The 24,520-nt window shown below is 33.7% G+C and overlaps 3 protein-coding genes across 3 annotated transcripts; 2 read left to right on the plus strand and 1 right to left on the minus strand.

The window, feature by feature from the left end:
- Nucleotides 1–978: 978 nt before the first annotated feature.
- On the plus strand, nt 979–2,778 carry LOC131942989 (uncharacterized). Its single transcript, XM_059302995.1, has 2 exons — nt 979–2,188; nt 2,645–2,778. The coding sequence occupies exons 1-2, from the start codon at nt 979–981 to the stop codon at nt 2,776–2,778; spliced, it is 1,344 nt and encodes a 447-aa protein (XP_059158978.1).
- Nucleotides 2,779–5,834: 3,056 nt separating this feature from the next.
- On the plus strand, nt 5,835–12,079 carry LOC131943044 (uncharacterized). The gene is made up of 4 exons (XM_059303051.1): nt 5,835–5,883; nt 6,478–9,868; nt 10,391–10,504; nt 11,044–12,079. The coding sequence occupies exons 2-4, from the start codon at nt 6,661–6,663 to the stop codon at nt 11,220–11,222; spliced, it is 3,501 nt and encodes a 1,166-aa protein (XP_059159034.1). The 5' UTR covers nt 5,835–5,883; nt 6,478–6,660; the 3' UTR covers nt 11,223–12,079.
- A 754-nt stretch (nt 12,080–12,833) lies between these two features.
- On the minus strand, nt 12,834–23,532 carry LOC131943027 (uncharacterized). Its single transcript, XM_059303036.1, has 6 exons — nt 23,415–23,532; nt 22,789–22,924; nt 21,248–21,496; nt 16,315–20,307; nt 15,568–15,681; nt 12,834–15,092 (listed from the first exon to the last, which is right to left on the minus strand). The coding sequence occupies exons 1-6, from the start codon at nt 23,466–23,468 to the stop codon at nt 14,914–14,916; spliced, it is 4,725 nt and encodes a 1,574-aa protein (XP_059159019.1). The 5' UTR covers nt 23,469–23,532; the 3' UTR covers nt 12,834–14,913.
- Between the last annotated feature and the right edge of the window lie 988 nt (nt 23,533–24,520).

The raw sequence follows: 24,520 nt of genomic DNA on the forward strand, positions 1-24,520 counted from the left end.
TTCAAGCTTAGGTTATTTTATATTTTTTAAGGGCGTCATGAATTGACAAAACACGATGGTACTTGACATTCGTCTACAATTGTAGCCGTTGATGAAAATAGCATTTAATGTAAACTTCTACCACCCGGCACTGCATATTATGTATGTAGATCAACCAAGTCCTGTTTCAGCCACATATTACACCTCTACCCAATGAACTACACGATCGAATCAATAAACTGTAACAATGTCCTTTGGACGTATTTCAAGACACGTATAGCTGATACCAAATGTTCTAAGCGATTCCTTCCTAGTGATTGGGAATTCCCAAATGTCTAGGATATGTGCTTAGAAACATTGTGTGCTGTACAGACGAGAATGACTGATCTCAAAGATTTAAATAAGGTAATCTTCACGTTTTAAAAATATTTTGAATGAAAGATAGTTATAGTTTCAGAGTAAACGTTAGTATACAATATACCTCAATTCTAAACTTTTAATTTAATTAATAAATATCAGTGTTAATATGACTTAATATAATATTAGGTAAGCAAATAAATCAAATTAAAGTTTCTGTCTCTTAAATCATAGAAAATAACATTACATTTACTGCAATATACTAAGTGTATCTCAAAATATAAATGGTATGGAATATTGAATCGGACCTTCAAATTTTGATTAGTCCACTAGATTACTTTACTTTTTAAAAAATTGAGTGTATTTTAATCATTTAGTCCTGCCTTTCTTACTATAATTTCAGACGAATGTGGGCCCCAGTGTCAGCAACGTTAGCCTTCTCCAAATTGTTTTAACCAGATTAGATAGTTTTTCAACTTTAAATAAAATGTAATTGATATAACTTAAATAATCAATGATTAAAAAAAATAATGGAAATACATCCGGAAACAGATTTTGGTATGGGGAAACAATTACGTTTTTTTATTTAGCATTTTTGTTTTAAAGTTTAAACAATCATCACTTTCGTTGACCACTGCAAGAATGGCGAGCTCCGCTATTTCTCGAAACAAATCAGCTCCACAGAGAGCATCCCCTCGGTCACTTGTCTATAATGTGTCTGACACGTGTCGACTTGTCATCAAACCTTATGGGGATGTCACAAGAGAAACATCCGATGTACTCGTGTGTGTCGTGGGACCGGAAGTAGATTTGAACAAAACGAAAGTAGGCCAGGCTTTCAACAGCGCATGTCCCTTATTGTGGACTGACCTACAAAAGGCTTACATGTCGAATTCCGGGGCCCATGTTCTAACGGTTCAAAGTTCCCACGGGCTTAATTGTTCAGCGATATGCCACGTTGTCTTATCCAAATACAACCCTTTAACATCAGGAACACAACTTGCATCAGCTGTAGAGGGCGTTCTAAACGAAACAAAACGACTTGGAGCCAAATCTGTTTCTTTCCCGCCTTTAGGTTACAGTAAACTTTTTGGATTCCCCGCCCCAATCGTGGCCCAGTTGGTCCTTGAAAAACTCAAATCTTCCGGCAATGTCCGTGCTTTGAACAAGGTGGTTCTTCTGGCACCGAGTATTGATCTGTTTAATGAACTGACGAAAATGGCGCCACACGTTTTTAATGTTGCCCCTGTACCACGGCGAGGAACTGTAGAGTTCCTGCAATTTATTCTTGCTAAAGACGATTCTTATCCCTCTAACTGGGATTTAGCTAAACCTATTGGCTTTTGGAAACGTTTGCAAATGAAATTTTCTAAAAAAACAAATGAACTTGTAAACGTTGACGCAGCGACGAAAAAAGCTGTTACTAATCTAGTGAAGAATACCATGGAGCCAAACTTGATCGGTATAGGGGCTGATGCTGTGGGGTTAAGGTACAATACATTAGAAGTTGTTGACGTTCAGAGAGTTGAGAATGCTGAACTGTTCCAAAAATACAGAGCAAAAAGAAAACAAGTGCTTGAAAAAACTATCGCCACCAGAAAAATATGTCGCGACATTAAAAAAATAGACGGGTCTAAAGGAAGAGTAGTGACAACAGAGGTACTTGATAAAATGTTAAAGAAAGATTTGTGCTATGAAATTAACGAGCACTACCTGTTCCATGGGGCTAAATCTGAAAATATAGATACGATAGTAAAGTACGGATTCGATCCTAGGCTGTCGCATGATGGGGATATGTTTGGCAGTGGTGTCTACACAGCAGAAAAAGTAACGAAATCGGACCAATATTCGGGTAATATATATATCACTTTATTAATAAGTTATTAATAAGTAATATATATCACTTTATTAATAAGTTATTAATTTTATTAACGTTCCTTGAAAAACGAACTCACTCAGTTGAACGTTTAAGATTGATGATTAGGTTAGACTAGCAGTGAAATATAAAAAAGTAAAGTTCTCTTTTCAAACCTGACGGTCTATTGGGCAAGTGAAGTAGAGTTCACTTGTTTCTGTGACCTCCGCATATGAAGAGATAGTGTGGTCAGCACTATGCCAAACCGCCTTTACTTTACCTAATCCATCAGAGTTGGGTGGACTCAGGGATAGTCTACTGGATTCGAACTCAAGACTTACGGGTTAGCAGTCCAGCTCTCTACCGCTAGACCACTCCGTCCCATAGCAGTGAAAGTATTTAATGCAAACTATTTAGTGCTGATTTCTTGAGTTCATGCCATATTTTTTTCAGATGAAAAGTTGAATCGAGTGCCAAACGACACAGAGCTAAAGCTGATCCTGACTCGAACAATACTTGGTAATGTGTTCTTGTGTGACAACAACCACAGGTCTGTCGCTAGCAAAGGTAATTTTCATAGTCTTTGAGACTTATTTAACCATCGCTCTTTATTTAGAACTAGATTTTGTATTATTTTTTAATTACGTTGAAGGTGTTGAAAAATATGTACTTTTATTAAAACACAAAATAACATCATACTATAGATTCCATTACTTTTAGTAATATTAAGTGATGTTAACGTTTTAAAATTAATTTTTTAACATTCGTTGTAATGCAGAATTTTTTTTTATAATAACGCTAGATCTCCAAAATATATCACACAATCATAACTAACTGCAAATTCCGAACTAGTAAAATACAATATTCCAATACAGCAGTGGCGTAGCGAGGTCGGGTGTCACCCGGTGCGGCACTTAATGGTGTCACCCCCCAGAGGCGTAGCAACCCTTCCCGGGGACAAACTTTCAAATTTTCGATTGGCACCCACCCCTCAAATTTCGATTTGCACCCCCCCTCAAGTTTTTCTCTATATATTTTGCTATTTTTTGCCTTGGTGTCACCCCCATAATTGGTGTCACCCGGTCCGCACCCCCCGCCCCCCCCCCCCCTCGCTACGCCTCTGCAATACAGTAATTTGAATCGAAAAATTGAATTATTCTCAGCTGGCAGAAAACTACGACGACCCCCGTGTGTACATTGTCTCGATGATTGTTGTACGTGCCATAACCAACAATTGTTTGATTCTGTCATGGGAGATGGAATCTGGAACTTCCGGGAGTTTGTTGTATACGAGGCCCATCAGTGCTATCCTGAATATGTTATAACGTATAAACGTGTTTAGAAATATTACACATTTTATGTTTGTGTTACACATTGCAGTAGTTATTAGTAATTGTAATAACAATGAAGGAAATACCAGTAAATAAATCGCTATATATATAGGCTATATATATATATATATATATATATATATATATATATATATATATATATATATATATATATATATATATATATATATATATATATATAATACATATAAAGCCTATATACTGTGTGTGTGTGTGGTGTCTAGTATAAATAGTTTTGAAATGTATAGTTTTTGAGTTTTTTAGCATATATTAGAAGGTGGCCATGTTTTGTTAACTTTTTTAGAGTCTCTCATTTTAACACATGAAGTTTATGCGATGACGATCAATGTTAATAATTGTCATAGTACGCCATTTAGAATCTTCAACAAATACTTTATAAATGGAATATACTAGTGCTAAATAGTATACATAAATGCACATTGCAATTATTGTTTTTGTAATTCGTTTTGCATTTTTAATTATTCTGGTTTCACTTGATATTATTTATGACCTTTTCATATTTCTAAAGATTTGTATAATTACATTATAATTATTGTATGACGCAAATTTGCGTTACTGCTAAATAATGTACAGAGAATACTTTAATGAAGAAAACATCTAATTATTTGTTGATTACCATATTCATTCATGACGGATGGCTAGTTCATCATCACCATTTCCCGTTCGTGCCCAAGCCACTTTGGGCAGATGAAGTAGAGTTTATCTCCTTCAGATGACTTCAGCATATGAAGGGATAGTGTGGTCAGCTCTAAGCCCAGCCGCCTTTACTTTCTTAAACGTAAGTTAGGTACCCATCAGAGCTGCGTGTACTTTGGGACGTTCTAATGATTTGAACCCAGATTTGAACTCGAGACTGATTGGTTAGCAGTCTAGCTCTCTACCGTTATGCCACTCCGTCCAATGGTTGGCTTGTTATCTGGCTTTAATAAATTATTGTATGTTTACCTTTACCTTTAAGTTTACGCTCACGCTTCCAAATGTCTGCTTGATTCCAGATACAGGTTGCTTATGGAATTGGTTGCTTGTGTGATCATTCTTCTTCTCTCTCTTTCAAAATTCCGGATCTATTACACACAAAATAGATCACACACAGTTGGCCTCAAGAATGTCCCGAGTTGTTTCAATCATCCGTCAGATGAAGCTCGATTGCTTGGGTTAGTACCCACCCAGAGGCGTAGCGAGGGGCAGGGGGGGGGGGCGAGGGGTGCGGACCGCACCGGGTGACACCATTTAGAAGGGTGACACCAAGGCAAAAGAATAGCAAAATATATAGAGAAAAACTTGAGAGGGGGGGGGGGGTGCAAATCGAAAATTTGTAAGTTTGTCCCCGGGAAGGGTCACTACGCCTCTGGGGGATGACACCGGGTGACACCCGACCTCGCTACGCCACTGTACCCACGTAGGAAAGAAAGCTCCAAAAACAAAGAACTGCTGCCTGTTAACAATGTTATTTAGACTACCCCACAAAAAACAGAAAAGTTTTGGTTTAATTTTTCCCCTTGTATCTTCATTACCCAAAATTTGAGTACTGCAAAATAAAGTTGGATATTTTATTTTCTATGCAAATTTGCATAATTGCGAGGTTTCATATAAATATGGTACATGTCATGTGATAAAATAGTGGGATTTTTTAAGGTATTAGAGTAGTATGTTTGGCGGAGATATTGTTTAGAGATAACCAGATGTGCGACAATCCATACAATTGGTATCGGAAGCTTATACTTCATCATTTAAGAAAAATAATTCACTAAAGTAAGCAATGTTTGGGCAAAGAGCGACGAGTTTATTACTTTACATCTTTGTCTGAGACCTGAGAGATTATTTCCCCGTTTGCACGAAAATGGACTCGTGATTTTATAAAACGCTTTTAAAATTGTATTGTATTGCATTAATTAGTTGTATTGTCTTAAAATTTTCTAAATTTGGGTGCCTCTAAAATTCAAGGGCCTCGTCGGACTGCTGCCTGTTCAGCCCCCCCCCCCCCCCCCCCCCCCCCAATTCAACACTAGTTAAACCGTATTTGCGTAAGCGGAGGTTTGGCCCATGCCCGTAAGTCGTAAGTATCAAAACCAAAGATACTTTTAAAATAGCACAGAGTTAAACAGATTTAAATTGGATTAGTAACATTCCGTTTTAAATAAACATGAACAGCGTCATGGTTTCAAGGAATAAATGCCGACTCTTGTTTTTATACTAGCATATAAGATAAATAAATAGTATCTAGATTTCTAAATAAACGGAATTTCCCTATTTTTTTCCACGAAATAGGTAGATTCTAAATAATGTAGGGATAGAAAGCAAGTCGCCATAACAGTTGTGGTATGTCTATATTAATATTTTTACAAGTAAAACATCTATCGTTTATTGAAAAGAATTGTGAATTACATTTGAATATTATGTAAATATTAATAATGTATATAGTATATATCCTATATATTGACGTTTAAAATGTTTTTTAAATGATTTCTTGGGAGATCATTTCGACCAATTATCCCCCAATAGTATAGCTAGCCATACACGAACGGAGGAAGACGATGGTTTTTAAATAATAAATTTAGAGTAGGTCTATTCGTTTTAAGTAGCCTTAGACTATAATCTGAGACTATAAGTAGGGCCTATATACTAGAATCTTATATACCTTTCACTACTGTACTGAGCCTATTATTATTATTAATACCATAAACCCACTTAAACATATTTAATATTTAGTTAGTTAATAGTTAGGACATACATAGAATCTATATTAAATCATAGGTTAACCTCCAAATAAAATAAAATTGAAATTAAACTTGTTTTCTAAAAAAATGTATTTAGTTTAAGAGTTTAAGATATTTTTCGTTTCACATATCGCATAACTTTAAGTAAAAATTACTTTTGTTCAGTATAATTAATAAGAGATGAATTGATTTGCAGGATATCATGTGGAACTCCTTAACAAGTAACAGAAAAAAAGATCAAATAAATATTAAGTATTTTTATAAGTAGGCCTACATTTTGTTTCTACAAAGCAAATGAAACTAATAACAATTAGAATTACAAAGATTGGATTCTAAATGCTAGAAATTATTTGAATTGTTTTCCCCAACATCCATAAAAATGAATTCATCTTTTACTAAAATGACACATCTTGTTATGGACAAGCTGGAAAATATATCAGAACTTCAGGCTTGTGTCTTGAGACAAAGTTTTAAGGCGTTTGATGAATGTATTGTTTATTATGACTCATTTGAAAAAGTAATCATTCTTTATGGTCCAGGCCCAGTTATAAATGACTGTAAGCTACAACTTGTTGTCAAATTGGAAAATATTGCTCAAGAAACTGTCAAGATTTCTCCCAATTTGTATACAATTTTTTCGAGGAAAAAAGGAAAACAATACCTCGAATATATACAAGTTGTGTATGAGGATGTCAAAATAATATTAGAAGAAGAATGCCTTTTCGTGGCTGCAATAGGGGAAGACAGGCTTAATCATGTAATTATAGAATTAAGAGAAAAAATATATTTGCAGTCATTCAGTTCAGAGGTAGATATTTCAATTGACCAACTTTACAATATAAAAGAGAAACTTGAAGCTGGTTTATTAGTAATTGTCTCATGGGATGCTTGTGGAAGGAAAATACAAGTAGAAGGAATAAAGGATGATGTGATGGTGTCTCAGAGAGAAATTCTGCTTGTCATAAATAATGAAAAGCGTAAAAAGAATAGGGCACCAGAGAATGAACCATTACCACTTTGTAAAACATGCTTGAAAAATTATGAATTAAAAGAGGAAAGACAGAAGATCAACAAACAAAATGCTGTAAAAGTTGTTAGAGAATCATCTTTTAAAAGTGTGAACAGAGATGAAAAAGAAAGAAATAATAGTGTCAATCCAAAATTAGAATTTTCTGAGGAAAATTATGCAGCACCTTACACTGATGACTTTAGTAAGCATACATTTAATAATTCTCAATCTAGATCTAGATGGGAACCTGAAAAAAATTTGCTTGATGACAAAGTAAGAGCACAAGTACCCCCAAGAAGTACATTCGGGGGCAGAGGAGGAAGAACATTTGTTGTGAGAAAACAAAGCTATGATGCTGGATATTCTAATGAGTATAGTCGAACCAGCCAACAAGACATGGAATCAAGGAATGATGAACACAGTTTCCCCAGAGTGAACAGTGATCAATCTGATTGTCAGGTCCACCATCTGACACAGTTAAACTCTGGACGCCAGAGAGTGGTAGATAACTCTGAAGAAACAATTGAAACACAAAAAAGAGTGAAGGAACTTGAACACCAGCTGAAAGAAATGCAATTAGAAAATGAACTGATAAAGAAAAATCCACAAAATATAACAGATAAATTAGAAAATATATCTGAACTCCAGGCTTATTTCTTACAACCTTTCTTTAAGAAACTTGGTGAATTTACAATACTGTATCTTGCGCATGACAAATCTGTTGTTATCAATGGCCCTGAGTCTGATATACAAGAATGCAAGTTCAAAATTCTTAAGGAGCTAAAAAGTATTGTAGATGACACATTGAGAATTACTCCCCTTACATATTCGATTATTTCAAGACCAAAAGGGAAACGATTCCTTGAAGATATTCAGACAGAGTTTAAAGAAATTAAGCTTTTCTTGGAAGAGCATCAACTTCTTGTTGCATCAAAAGATGAAAACATTCTAACCAAAGCCATGTTCAAATTGAAAGATACTATCAACTCTTCTCATATTTTTAGGTCAAATGTAGAACTTTCCATAGACAAATTACTGGCATTGAAAACTTCATTAGAATCTGATTTACTAGTTAGTGTAACCTGGAACGATGATGGACGAGAAATAAAAGTTGAAGGCATAAAAGATGATGTAATGGCATCTCAAAGAGAAATTAAAGACCTGTTAGATGAACATGGAGTTACTGAGAAGAAGTTTGTGGTTAAAGGACTTGAAGCCAACTTCTTACAAATGTGTTTTAAAGAACAGATTGAATCAATCCTTAGCAACCTGAAAATTGTTTCTTATGTCTCTGGTGATACTCAGTTGTCAATAACTTACAGTGGGCCAAAACTTCAAACACTTGAAGCCTCAAATAGGTTAATTGATCTACAGTCTTCTGTTGTATCCAAGAAGTGGGATTTGAAAGATGACTTTAAAGCTCATGAAATTATGCTAATAACTAACAGTTTAAAAAGTGGAACTTTAAAAGAAAAGATTGAAAAATTTATTTATAAAGAAAAGTGTCTTATTATCACTAAAGAGCTAAGTTTTTACTTTAATTTTCTACTCCCTGATAGTAATAGTGAAGAGAGTGAAAGCAGCTCTGATGATGACACGACACTTATCCTTCTTGATTCTAAAAATATTGGCAAAACAGAAATCCACATCATAACCAAAGCTGGAAATAAATTTGATAATTTGAAGAAGATGATTATAAAAGAGATGACAGATAATTGTTTAACAGTGGATTACTTTAACCAAGATGTTATGCCACATTGGCCTAGCTCTTCTAAAAAAAAAATCATTGAACATGCTAAAAAGTTGTCTGTTTGGATTGAAAAGTCTAGACATCCAAAGTCTAAAAAAGCAGGATTTTTTATCAAAGGAGAAAAACAGTTGGTTGTACAGATGAAAGTATTTATACAAAAGGAATTTTCTTACATTTCTAGACATTTCCCTAAGAGGTCATTGACTTCAGACAAAGTGCCCAAACGAGGAACTTTAGAATTTATGCAGTATGCTGCAGAGAGTGATGAACTCTTCCCGTCTTACTGGAATTTAAATAAGTCTAAGAGCTTTTGGAAAAGTTTTCAAGATAAAATGTCTTTAAAATCAGCCAAAGGTAATGTATTGGTGAGTGTTGATGATGCCACTAAATCAGCTATCATTAGCCTGGTAAAAAACACAATGGAACCAGGTCTGATAGGAGCAGGTGCTGATGCTGCTGGATTGAATTACAGGAATATACAAGTGCTAAATGTTGAAAGAGTTGAGAACCTTCATTTATTTGAGCAATATGGTATGCGCAGAAAACGACTTTTTGAAAAAGCTGTGAGAACTGGAAAAATCTGTCCTGACATTGGCAAGTTACAAGGGTCTAAGGGCAGAGTCAGGACTACAGAACTGCTGGATGACTGTCTGAAAAAAGAATTATATTACGAAGTAAATGAGCATTATCTTTTCCATGGCACAAAGTCTGATAATATTGACACTTTGATACACAACGGATTGGATCCAAGGTTATCTAGTGAAGGTGGAATGTTTGGTAGAGGAATTTATGCAGCAGAAATAGTTACAAAATCTGACCAGTATAGTGGTAAGTTTTACTTTTTTTTTGAAAGTATATAATGTATTCACATAATTACATGTATTTGAATATGAAATATATTAAATTTGCCAAATATAATCTAAAACATTAAAAATTAACCCTTTTGATCCATGTTATTCAAATTGAGCATTTAATACCATCTGTTCCAAAAACGTTTTGGTACACATTTTAGAATCATATTTTAACATAGCTGAATATTCATCTGTTAAATTTGTTTTATTTTTAAATTTAAATTTGAAAATATAAAATTATTCACGGTAGTCTTGAATTGTTTTAGTAACATCTTCTTGGCATTCTGTCAGCTAGAAGCAATTTTAAAAAATTGAATATTGTTTTTTTCTCTATAAAAATCTGTTTGCTGTTATAGCTAGTAGACTCTAATCGGGTTCATTTTGTTCACAGATTTTCTCATTTGAACAGTGTATGGTTTACAGTTCATTTTAATTGAAAACCTAATTGTTACTATAAGCATTGTTTACTTCTACATAAATGCTTTTGATTTTATTACAGATCAAAAGAATCAGCGTGTACGAAATGGTACTCAACTGAAACTTTTCCTGACACGAATGCTCCTTGGCAATGTATTTTTGTGTGACAGTAATCACAAGTCTGTTGCTGGCAAAGGTTAGTTTTTTTTACTGTAGTAGGCAAAATATAGGCAAAATATCACACATAGAACTGATAAAGATTATATGTTTGTATTTCTCTATTTCTTAATATTGAAAATGATAAACATGTGTTAATTTCCATTAATATAATAGCTGCTTTAAGTGGAACATCTGGATCATTATGGGGAAGTAAACAATTTGGTTAAAAAATCTGTGAGATTTTCTACCCACTATCCTTAGAAATCAGTCTAGTTTTTTCAGTTCACATATTAATAACCTAAATTAGAATTTTTTGTTTCTGTGTTTTTTTGTGTGATCTCCACTTGGTTTTTAAAGTTAAAGCTTCTTGAAAGGTCAACATATAGTCTGTATCTTAGATATAGAATTATTGTTTTGTTAGCATCATAAGAATAAAGTAGCTTTTTAAGGTTTATTATTTGTAAATAAAGCATACAAATACAATAGTCTTTACTTTAACTTTGCTGTAGGGTTACAATTATAATTATTTAAACGTAATTTAAATAAAAATGGTTCTCTTTTTGTTTTTATCTTCAGATAGCAAAAAGCTAAGTCGACCTCCCTGCACTCATTGCTTTCAAGATATCTGCAAATGCAAACCTCAAGTTCTTTTTGACTCAGTGATGGGAGATGGGAAATGGAATTTCAGGGAGTTTGTTGTGTATGATGCAAGTCAATGCTACCCTGAGTATGTTATAACATATAAGCGTGTTTAGAATTGTTCACAAAAATTGTTTTTAATTTGATGGCAAAGGGTGGAAGCAGGCGTTGTAACTGAAATAGCAATGTAAACAGAAAGTGATATTTCAACGCCAAGGGTAGACAAAGGTACAGAATATAGTCCAAGTAAAGACAGAACAGTCAGAACCCAGACGGGATCCGAACCTACCATTCCACACGGCACCGAATCGCCTCGCCCTCCATGCATCAAGTCAGACGTGTAACCGATTCAGCCAATCAGCTTTACAAAATAAAGCTTTCATGGCCGAGCACTATCAACAACTTGTTCACGGAAGACGCGGGCTGGCGTGACCTTTGAACCCCGAATGGGGCTGACCGTTAGCCTCATACACACAACAAGGACCATTATTCGACCACACAGGCGACACAAATACAGGGACGACGATACAGACTTGGACTATATTCTGTACCTTTGTCTACCCTTGGCGTTGAAATATCACTTTCTGTTTACATTGCTATTTTAATTTTATGTGATGGTGTAGTTGAATGGTAAAGTACACAACATTTAACCATTGAGTTTGGATTCCAGACTCAAGTCAATTGGATTGAGTGCTTAGGATTTTCCTGAGTCTAACCAGTATTGAGGCATACATTACTCATATAAGGGAAAGCTCACGCGACTGGGCATAGTACTGATTACACAATGCATTTATATGCTAAGGTTATTGAAACTGATGAAGTCTAGTTCATCTGCCCCAGATGTCCTGATTTATAACAGGAAAAGATGATGAAAAATACATTTTTATAAATTCATAAGTAAACTATTGTAATAATTATTATAATTCAATCAGTGGCGTAGCGAGGTCGGGTGTCACCCGGTGCGGCACTAAATGGTGTCACCCCCGAGAGGCGTAGCAACCCTTCCCGGGGACTAACTTTCAAATTTTCTTTTTGCACCACCCCCCCCCCCCTCTAACTTTCAATTTGCACCCCCTCAAGTTTTTGATTTGCATCCTCCCCCCCCCCCCCCTCAAACTTTCGATTTGCACCCCCTCTAAAGTTTTTCTCTATATATTTTGCTATTTTTTGCCTTGGTGTCACCCCCCTAAATGGTGTCACCCGGTGCGGTCCGCACCCCCTGCCCCCCCCCTCGCTACGCCTCTGAATTCAATGTTATAGGAATGCAGAAGTGTTACTGATTTTTTTTATATTATACAAACACTAGTGGTGTCGAGCCGTACCTTGTGGCTTGCGGGCCTACAGTGAAGCTGGCCCAAGCCGCATTTCGTGGCTCATGGGACGGATTGAGTTAAAATGTTTGCTTTATAGAAGAAACCAAAGCTACAGGTTGCCCCACACACATGACCTTAAATGATGATTTATAAACCTGTTATTATTTAAGTGAATGTTTTTTTTTACTTTTCGAATTATAGAATGTGCTTTTTTTATCATGAATTTTTTATTTACAATTTCTAGGAAATTCAGTCATCTTATAACATCGGTTTTAATTACTCCGCCTTGTTTATTATGTGTCTGCATTTGAGTACATTTGAGTGTGTTGACATTAAAAAAAGTATAAGTTCATATTTAGTACTAGAGATTTAATTAAAATAACGATGATTTACAAGAATCAAACGTTATAAAAAATGTTTTTTAAAATTTGTAAATGGTTTTCCTGAAGATAAGGATGTCACCATCTTGTATTTTTGCCACATGCCAAGTTTTGTAAATCTGTCTCAAATGTTAAATTAACCTTAGCAAACATTTTGTAGAAATGAAATTTTAAATTAGGCATAAAATGTAGGTTTGCTGCAAATATGAACATTTGAAAAGCAATGAAATTTAAACATTTTAGAAGGATAAAAATGTAATTTCAGCCTCCAAATCTCCCAGAAAAATTATGTATGTCAAATATGGATCAATAAAATAAAATAACACGAAGTGGATAAGAAAAGATTATTATTAATTTTGAATCATTGTGTTGTCAGCGTTGCAGTCCAAGGTTACAATGGTTAATTAAATTCTTATTGATACTAAATGTTAGATGAACTAGATGAGTATGATAGTTTTATAGGCACTATTTTTTTTAACACAATACAAAGCTATAGAATTGCTTCTAAATTAAACGTAACATGCCAAATGTTTATTTTTATAGCTAATTGAACTAGAAATTGCAAAATGTAATGGGTTTTTTTTCACGCTTTTAAGCTCAAGTATATTTTTTAGTCTAACAAGACAGCCTAGAAACTCCTTACAATATAGATCTGATATAAATTGTATGTATGCATTTTCTATATTAATCTAACTATCCATTCAGTAATTGCAAATAAATTTTTCACATGTTATGAGATAGAGGAGTCTAACTCGTAACTATAGATAAGCCTACTGGGTGGTTTATTGTTTTTTATAATGTTATAGGAAAGCAGAAGTGTTACGGATTTTTTATATATTTTTGCTAAATTTAGCTATTTAGAACTATAAGATAAATTATTGTTTTTGATTATTATGACCAATGTGTTGTGAGCTGAGTTAATAGTTTAGGTTTTCTCTTGTGATGCTGTTGTAGTTTGCTTGTATCTTTTCATGAGTAATTGAGCAAGTGAAGGTTCATCTACAATCCAATAAAAATCCATGTATATCATTTAAGTTGAATTGAAACTAATCTTTTAAATGCGTGAAATTTAAGTCAATAAATTAGTTTCAACATGTTTTATTAGTGTTGGATTGTTAGTTTTAAGAAAACCACAGTTTTTCACATTTACATAAACTACATATAAGAAATAATTAAATCTATTGACCTGTGAGACATAATGGGCCTACACAGAGCTGAAAGTTTTTGGTAAAACTAAACAAGCCCGTATTTATCAATTATAAGTACTAATCTTTACAAAGGCTTTTATAAAGTTTAAAATATAATATTCACAACTTAATTACAAACTGATTTTTTAATAGAAAATAATACAATATAACCTAAATTACAAATATAACCCACACTAAGTAAATATTTTCTGAATGATTAAATAAAACATAGAAATTGGTGGTGGGTTTTGTAATCCTTTCATTATTGTTGAACAAAATTTTCCATTTTTAAACACAATTTGTGTTTTATATTTGTTTACAATAACAGACATTAAGTAAAAAGTAGTTTAAACTTTTTAATTTTGAACAAACCAAATAACTGCTGATGCATTTTTAAATGCAATGCAAGCACAGAAATGGGAAGATACACAATAATAACTGCAAGAGTTTGTATAGAAAACAACTGACCAATACATGTTTTGAAAGTACGCTACAAATACACAACCAAAAATTTTGCTTTCAGCTGTTAGCTACACTTTAATTAATTATAAAATCAAAGTATTATTCACTTCAACATTTAAAGTAAATAATTTATTAAAAATGTAGAAATAAACACTCGGCTTTGTTATACAAATATTTACAGCAAAGCATAAAATACAATGGTATCAATTTTGTTTTGTTTGTAACAACAAAAAAATATATGTGCTTTATTGAATAATAAAGCGCCATTTGTATATTTATTTAAATCAATAGTTGTTAACAATAGAATCTTTCCATTGATAACTTTCACCAACAGTTTAAATGATTACTTATTGAACTGTGGAAGCAAATTTTTCTACCATTTTTAGATATACAAGTCAATTGCAATCAAATCAATAATGATAATATAACTCCTCATGATATATATGTTAATTTTTGTCCGCAGTTCTAGACCCTCTTATATGTTATAACATACTCAGGGTAGCATTCACTTGCATCATACACGACAAACTCCCTGAAATTCCATTTCCCATCTCCCATCACTGAGTCAAAAAGAACCTGAGGTTTGCATTTACAGACATCTTGAAAGCAATGAGTACAGGGAGGCCGACTTAGCTTTTTGCTATCTGAAGATTTAAAAAAATGAGAGATCTATTTAATGTCCTTAAATAAAATGAAGTTTATCTAACAATAATCTAAATATGAGCAAATTTAATTAAAATTGAATTTAATTGGAAACTACTAGTTGAAATGAGGTCTAGAGTATCAACCTATTTTTTAATATTACCAGAGAGAAATATGATTGGGTAACACTGAAGTAACACTACATTTTGTAAATAAATCCTAATGAAAAAATCATGTGAAGATTAAAAAAAAATGGAAAAGTTAAAAATTGAACTTAAATTTAAATCTCAACACTTTCCAGTATTAAAACTTTTTAGTAGAATAGTTTGAGACATACTAGCTTCATCATTCTTTGTATACCTAGATAACCTTTTAGTATTTTTTATGCCTAATAAAAAAAATATATAAACTTAGCTAAACTAAAATTTAATTCTCTCTGTAATATTTAGCCAACTAAAAAACAAACAAAAAACTAACCTTTGCTAGCAACAGACTTGTGATTACTGTCACACAAAAATACATTGCCAAGAAGCATTCGTGTCAGGAAAAGTTTCAGTGGCGTTCCATTTTGTACACGCTGACTCCTCGGATCTATAAAATAATTTTTTTTAAATTAAATAATTACAATCCTTGTAACAAAAAAATGAGTTAGTTTTATAATTTAGATTTAGATTGTTTGTAATATCTTGCCATAACATTAAAATAGGGTCACACATTTAAAGGGTGGTAGGAGGAGATAGTTCAGTGTGGATATCCACATATTAGAGCTTACTATTAATTTTTTTTTAATATAAATAATTGTAGATCAAACACACTTTCATATTTTTCCACACAAATTGTGTACATTTAAAGTACAGAAAACAAAATAGGAGTAATGAACCTGATGTGGCCTAATTACTAACTAAATATGCTGTGTTAGACATAAAAATTACTTTCGATATTTTTTTTTCTTGCGGCCTAAAATATGTATAAACATTTTTTATAAAGAGGGTTTCCATAAATGATGGTACATAAGTAGTTTTTAACCACTCATAACCCATTTAGTGAAAACAAGCTCATAATGATGTAAAAAAACTACTTCTACAACGCAAATGTAAATACTTAAAAAGAAGTAATAGTTTTTAACATTAAAGTTGTCATTTTAGTAGTTATAAATTTAAAGTCTGTTTTTTAAATCATATATTTTATTTAAGGAATTTTACATTAAAAAAAAAACAAACTTACCAGTGTACTGGTCAGATTTTGTAACTTTTTCTGCTGCATAAATTCCTCTACCAAACATTCCACCTTCACTTGATAACCTTGGATCAAACCCATAATTTATCAAAGTGTCAACGTATTCTGACTTGGTACCATGGAAAAGATAGTGTTCATTTATTTCATAATATAATTCTTTCTTTAAGCTATCATCCAGCAGTTCTGTAGTCCTGACTCTGCCCTTAGACCCTTGTAACTTGCCAATGTCAGGACAGATTTTTCCAGTTCTCACAGCTTTTTCAAAAAGTCGTTTTCTGCGCATATTATACTGCTCAAATAAATGAAGGTTCTCAACTCTTTCAACATTTATCACTTGTATATTCCTGTAACTTAATCCAGCAGCATCAGCACCTGCTCCTATCAGACCTGGTTCCATTGTGTTTTTTACCAGGCTAATGATAGCTGATTTTGTGGCATCATCAACACTCACCAATACATTACCTTTGGCTGATTTTAAAGACATTTTATCTTGCAGTCTTTTCCAGAAGCTCTTAGACTTATTTAAATTCCAGTAAGACGGGAAGAGTTCATCACTCTCTGCAGCATATTGCATAAATTCTAAAGTTCCTCGTTTGGGCACTTTGTCTGAAGTCAACGACCTCTTAGGGAAACGGCTAGAGATGGAAGAAAATTCCTGTTGTATAAATACTTTCATCTGTACAACCAAATGTCTTTCCCCTTTGATAAAAAATCCTGCTTTTTTAGTTTTTGGATGTCTAGACTTTTCAATCCAAACAGAAAACTTTTTAGCATGTTCAATGATTTTTTTTCTAGAAGAGCTGGGCCAATGTGGCATGACATCTTGGTTAAAGTAATCCACTGTTAAACAATTATCGGTCATCTCTTTTTTGATCATCGTTTTCAGATTTTCAAAATTACTGCCAACTTTAGTGATGATATGGATTTCTGTTTTGCCAATATTTTTAGAATCAAGAGGGATAAGTGTCGTGTCATCATCAGAACTGCTGTCACTCTCTTCACTGTCACTGGCCTTAGTAGGTGCAGCAGTGACCACAGGTGCAACAGGTACACTTGCTGCAACAGCAACAGGCTTTGGCGCTGATGTTTTAAAGTGGTTTGGTGCTTCTTTCTTAAATTCTGTGAACAGTTCTCTGTCTGGTGCTAAGAGCACCACCTTGTTTAAAAAACTCCCAGCATTCATAGCCCTGATGTTGGTGAGAACTAGCTGGGCCACAACAGATGGAGGAAACTGTAAAGCTTTCCCACAACCCAAAGCAGGAAATGAAACCGACTTAACACCTTGTCGTTGTGCTTCTTTCAGAACCCCCTGTACAGCTGTAGTCAGTTGCTGCACAGATGCTGCTTGGTTATATGGTGATAATACAACATGACATATTGCGGTACATCTGACACCTTTAGGATTGAGGATGGTTACTATGGGAGCACCAGGATTAGAATCTTTAGCATCATTTAACTGTTTCCACAGCGAATGACAAGATTTGTTAAAAGCCTGGCCCACTCTTGTTTTTCTCAAATCCATTTCAGGTCCCAAAACGCAGACAAGAATATCTGAATTTTCTTTAGTGATGTCTCCGTAGGGTTTAATGACAAGTTTACAAGTGCTAGAGAGGTCATAGATAAGTTTATGTGAGGCTGGCTTGGGTGGAGGTGTTTTGTCTCTTGTAGAACTAACACCTCCTCTTGTCTTCTTTAGTTGTTTCATATCTGTAGACTTGTGTTTTGATGAATCAAGGAAAAAGTCAAAACTAAGCTCTTTAGTGATAATAAGACACTTCTCCTTATAAATAAACTTTTCAATCTTTTCTTTTAAAGTTCCACTTTTTAAACTGTTTGTTATCAGCATAATTTCATGAGCTTTAAAGTCATCTTTCAAATCCCACTTCTTGGATACAACAGAAGACTGTAGATCTTTTAACCTATTAGAGGCTTCAAGTATTTGAAGTTTTGGGCCACTGTAAGTTATTGACAACCCAGTATCATCAGAGACATAAGAAACAATTTTCAGGTTGCTAAGGATTGAGTCGATCCGTTCTTTAAAACACATTTGTAAGAAGTTGGCTTCAAGTCCTTTAACCACAAACTTCTTTTCAGTAACTCCATGTTCATCTAACAGGTCTTTAATTTCTCTTTGAGATGCCATAACATCATCTTTTATGCCTTCAACTTTTATTTCTCTTCCATCATCATTCCAGGTTACACTAACTAGTAAATCAGATTCTAATGAAGTTTTTAATGCCAGTAATTTGTCTATGGAAAGTTCTACATTTGACTTAAATGTTTGGGAAGAGTTGATAGTATCTTTCAATTTGAACATAGCTTTGGTTAGAATGTTTTCATCTTTTGATGCAACAAGAAGTTGATGCTCTTCCAAGAAAATCTTAATTTCTTTAAACTCTGTCTGAATATCTTCAAGGAATCGTTTCCCTTTTGGTCTTGAAATAATTGAATATGTAATGGGAGTAATTTTCAATGTGTCATCTACAATACTCTTAATCTCCATAAGAATTTTTAACTTGCATTCTTGTATATCAGACTCAGGGCCATTGAGAACAACAGATTTGTCATATGCATGATACAGTATTGTACATTCACCAAGTTTCTTAAAGAAAGGCTGTAAGAAATAAGCCTGGAGTTCAGAAATATTTTCTAATTTATCTGTTATATTTTGTGGGTTTTTCTTTAACAGTTCATTTTCTAATTGCATTTCTTTCACTATTTGTTCAAGTTCCTTCACTCTTTTTTGTGCTTCAATTGTTTCTTCAGAGTTATCTACCACTCTCTGGCGTCCAGAGTTTAACTGTGTCAGATGGTGGACCTGAGAATCAGATTGATCAGACAGTTCACTGTTCACTCTGGGGAATTTGTGTTCATCATTCCTTGAATCAAAGTCTTGTTGGCTGGTTCGACTATACTCATTAGAATACCCAGCATCATAGCTTTGTTTTCTCACAACAAATGCTTTACCTCCTCTGCCCCTGAATGCACTTCTTGGGGGTACTTGTGCTTTTTCTTTGTCATCAAGCAAATTTTTTTCAGATTTCCATTTAGGTTGAAATGTAGCATCCTGTTCTTCTTCTTTTTGGTGTCTGTAGCTATCCCTTCTTTCATGTCTTTCTCTGTTTAAGTTATCGTTTGAGAATGGTAATTTTTTGTTCTCACCGTGATGCGTGGTTTCAGAGTCCTTATAATTTTTGTGTTTTTTGCCTCGACGCTTGCGGTTTCTGTGGCTTGTTTGGTCATCTCCTCCCATAGCAGAATCTTGAGCAGTATTTCTATGATGGCTGTTTTTGTTGTAAGAACCTCGCCCTCTATAATGACCTCTGCCCCTAGGATAGCTCACAGGAACTTCCTCTTCATGATCTGAGATTTTATTGGTATCATCACCACTAAATGAGTGAGACAAATCTAATTTTGGCTTGGCTGCAACAGGGGGCTTAAAACCTCCCCTTAAAAAGGCCCCTCTCCCTCCTCTACCTCTAACTGCAATAGGCTTTTCTACTGATATGTTTTGCTCTACTTTTTCAAACTCATTTCCAGATTCATTTTTGCTTTCAAAAGAACAATATTTATCATCAGAATCACTATCATCATCATTTTCAGTATCATCATTGTCAAAGGTAACTTTTTCATCAACTTCATCATCCGAGGAACTTGTTTCTACTTCATCAGTTTTACTTTTGGTCTCCACTTCTGCTTTATGGCTTTGATCAAATTTATCAATCAATGTTTTCACACCAATCTTTGGTTTCTCCGTCAGAGGTGGTGGAGGAGACTGTTTATTTAAATTTTGAGGTTTTTCAGTGATTGGTGGTGGAGGTGACTGTCTGCTTGATTTTACATCATTTTTACTTGATTCTGAGTTTAAGAAGGAGCTATCAATACAGTCATGGAAATTGCTGTAGAAAGGGGAGACTTTGATGTGGTAGTTTTCAGATGGAAGTGGCACATGATCTGGTGTCGACAGAATTTCTTCAACAACTGCAACACAGAGAAAAAAAAAAATAATTAAAAATATACTGATTTCTTTGCCCTATATGACTTGGGCACTGAAGGGATAAGGTGATGCAAAGTTAATTCAATAAAAATAATAAGCTACAAATGATTTCAATACTGACTGGTGGTTATGCATTCAGGTTGTAATTAAGTTGGGAAATAAGGATAGATTACTATTTATTAGTGGGGAATATTGATTTTCTGTTGCATGATATCTTATGACAATCATAGGAGGTGGGGGGATATCTATACAAATATTGACATTGACCATGCAAGTAAACAATGTAGATTTTCTTTTGTAAGTTTTGCTCTGTTATTTAATACAAATAATAATAATAAATACAGACATTTTAAGATGATTCTTTTACAAATTTATAATAATTTTAAACTGTTATTTTGGATTTGTTCAACTGCCTAGAGTGCAGATATAAAAAAGCAGAAAAACTGATCTAAACATTCTCCACTCATCACTTGCTTATTTAGATTTTATACCCTGAGCCATCACTAGGCCAGGAATGATCCTACAGTGGGTGAGATGTTTCACTAAGAAAATGTTACTTGCCCAGATAGATGAATAACTAATTAGAGTAATTTACATAATTAAAACTATGATGGCGTACACCAGGTGGGGGTGACACCAAACAGATGTAATATTGTTTTGAGGCAACAAACTTAATAGCAATTAAGGGTATCACATTTCCAAGTGGTGCTAATGATTATATCTTAAATTCTATGGATTTTATATTTTAAAATATCTTAAGAATTCAGAAATATTGAGGATTAAGGAGAAAAAAAACAACAACTCTATATCCTGAGTGTTGTCTAAACAATTATATACTTCAAAACCACTTTCATGTGCTTTTAAGTCATTGAAGGGTCTATGAGAACATATTTTTAATTTTAGTTTAAAATCAAGTAAACTTACTTGTTTTGTTTTTTGGGGAAAACTCAACAATTGCCATTTTAAATTCTGGGAATGAAACACAATTTTTCACTATTTCCTCCTCATCAGGTGCAAACTCATTTTCTAGAAACATCTTGAGGAACTCAATGGAAAGCACAATGGTATCAAGCTCTGTTACCACGATTGCAGGTTTTCTGGAAACAGGCAGTAATTCCACTTCATTGGCTTCAAGTTTTTCATTTTTTATGTCAATTTTGGCTTGGTTGTAGTCTGAAAAGATAGTTAATTATAAATCTTAATTAGGGCTATAAAAGATTATGGTTTAATTTTCTTGTGGGATTTAAAAAAAGAATAGTAATTTTAAAATGATGTTATAATTTAACATTATCATTTGTTTAGTGAAAGTTTTAATGAGATTTAGTATGGCACTTTGATTTCGTTTAGCATATTTTTTTCAAAGGTTTTTATATCTAAAATTCTTTACTTGTCCATACTAGGAATCACTTATTAAATGATCAGGTAATACCAAATTTAGTACCCATAAATTAATAAATGAGTACATTAAATAATATAGTTATCTTAATTAACGTTATCTTAAAAGTCTGGCAAGAATTAAGAGAAGTATAAGCATATCAAGTAGAAGCAAACAGTATGTAAACCTATGAATGTATGTATGTATGTATGTATATATGTATGTATGTAGACCCTATGTATGTATGGAAACATCACGCACATCACTTATGGGTCATGAAAAGCCATTTAACCTAAATCCTTAAGTAGCTAAGTGGTTACACTTTACTAGATGACTGGACCATTTTTAAAAACATAACATTACTAGCTAGGGATTCACTCTCAATAGACTTGAAAAGCTGTTCCAAATGGTTCCAGATTTGTGTTGCCAGAAAGCATATTTTTCAACCAAAATTTAATATTTTATAACATTTGTGTAATAAGTACACAAGGACTTCCAGTTTTATTCAGGCTAGAAATAATTACTAGTGATATAATATTAATTAAGCAACACTTTTATTTTTAATTTGGATTAGTATAGTCAGGGTGTTGTGGTGATTGGGGATGTTATATTATTTAATATAAATACAATGCTACAGATTTTTTAATAGTCCTCACAACTAATAGTATTTACAGGTGTGTTTCAAGGCTCTGTTTAGGTTTAGACTATCATTGTTTGGGTTAAGACTATGTTTAGGTTAAGACTATGTTTAGGTTAAGACTATGTTTGGGTTAGGACTATGTTTAGGTTAAGACTATGTTTAGGTTAAGACTATGTTTATAATTAATAAATCATAAAATACTAATGTGTAGGTGTGCCTAGTTAACAAATACTCACACAACCAAGCAGCAATAAAATATGGATACAAATATGTTATTAAAAAAATTAAGTTCTCTTTTTGAACCAGATGGTCCACTGGGGAAGTGAAGTAGAGTTCACCTGTTTTTGTGACCCTAACATGTGAAGGGTTAGTATGAATATATTACCAGTCTAAACATGTTTACAAGCTAAACTATTGGCTCTAAAATAAAAACCAAATGAAAGACTTTACCTTTCAATTCCTCCTCTAGTCTGATGAGTGCCCTGCGTGATATGTATGGGCATATCACTACCTCTTCAACTCCAATGTCTAGAACTCCTTCCACATAGTCTTTGATCAAATCCTTGCTGTAGGAATCTGGTACATTCTGGAACATTTTTGACAAAACAAATAATTTTTAATATCATTAATTGATGAATAATTAATACAATACCTAAAGTGTTTTTGTACATTAGTAATAACTAACTAATCATAGGGCTTTAATTTATACCACGCAAGTGAAGGGATAAAAATGAATAGCATAATTTTTAGACATTGGCGACTAGTTATTGTATTGTGATAATCTTAGATGCATTCTGCTTTAAAAGTAGTCATATATATCGATATAGAATCTATTTGGGCTTAGAGTTAATAAACCTAATCTAATAAATAATAATATAGGAAGCAGAGGAACCTGAACATAATGTTTAAAATTAATTTCATGATACACTAATATTATTGGCAACACTGTGCTACACTGTGATGATGTTTCCGTAACCCATCATTACACAATTGTAACTCTCTTCTCAACACCTATGCAGGTAATTTCACCTATGGATAGCCAAACAAACTTTGGTGGCCATTTCACAAGAGCTTACCTTTAAAACATATGTTCTCGATTCGTAGGCATCAGATGAGCCCATGAATGCCATGATGGTCCCTATCTTTTATATTAGCTCTGTGATGCCAATTTTACAAACAAAATTGTTTAATATTCTTTATCTGAAAGTAATACATTTTGAATAGAAAAAATGCAGTGAGAAAAGTAAATTTTGAATACATTTAGAATAAATAAACATAGTGAAAGTAATATATTTTGAATAAAAAAACATAGTGAAAGCAGTGGCGTAGCGAGGTCGGGTGTCACCCGGTGTGGCACTTAATGGTGTCACCCCCAGAGGCGTAGCGACCCTTCCCGGGGACAAATTTTTGATTTACACCCCCCCCCTCAAGTTTTCGATTTGCACCCCCCCCCCCCCTCAAACTTTAGATTTGCACCCCCCCTCAAGTTTTTCTCTATATATTTTGCTATTTTTTGTCTTAGTGTCACCCCTAAATGGTGTCACCCGGTGCAGTCCGCACCCCCCGCCCACCCCCCCTACGCCTCTGAGTGAAAGTAATACATTTTGAATAAATAAACATAGTGAAAGTAATACATTTTGAACATAAATGAAACCAGTGAAAGTAATACATTTTAAATAAATGAAAACAGTAAAAGAAAGAAATGTTGAATACAGGTAAAATACCTGTAAAAAAGTGATTTGCTAAAATAACTTTTTTTAGGACAAGGGTGAGAACTGGAGTATAGGTTACTGCTAGTGTTTGGTTTGAATACACATATATTCTTTTTTTTAGGCTTAATAACAGAATAATATATAATCTTTAGTTTGTTTAATATGAATCATATTTTGTTAATTTAGAATTTAGGCCTACTTGACTTGTCTTTAAAATCCTAAATTGGAAGACCCTGCCCAAATCGCAAGGTAAGTAGGCTTACATCAGAGGCGTAGCGAAGGGGGGGCAGGAGGGTACATATGTCCCCGGGCGTCGACCTTAGGGGGTGCCAAAATGGGTTGGAAAAACAAATTAAAATCTCATTTTATGTGCAGTTTTGCATTATATGTATAAAAAATATATGGGGGCAGGGAGGTTTGCAAATGGAAAGTTTGAGGGGGGTGGAAATATAAAGTATGAGGGGGGGGGG

Source organism: Physella acuta, unplaced genomic scaffold, assembly GCF_028476545.2.
Source record: "Physella acuta isolate Inbredline_101_S28 unplaced genomic scaffold, ASM2847654v3 ptg000438l, whole genome shotgun sequence".
Classification (NCBI taxonomy): domain Eukaryota; kingdom Metazoa; phylum Mollusca; class Gastropoda; family Physidae; genus Physella; species Physella acuta.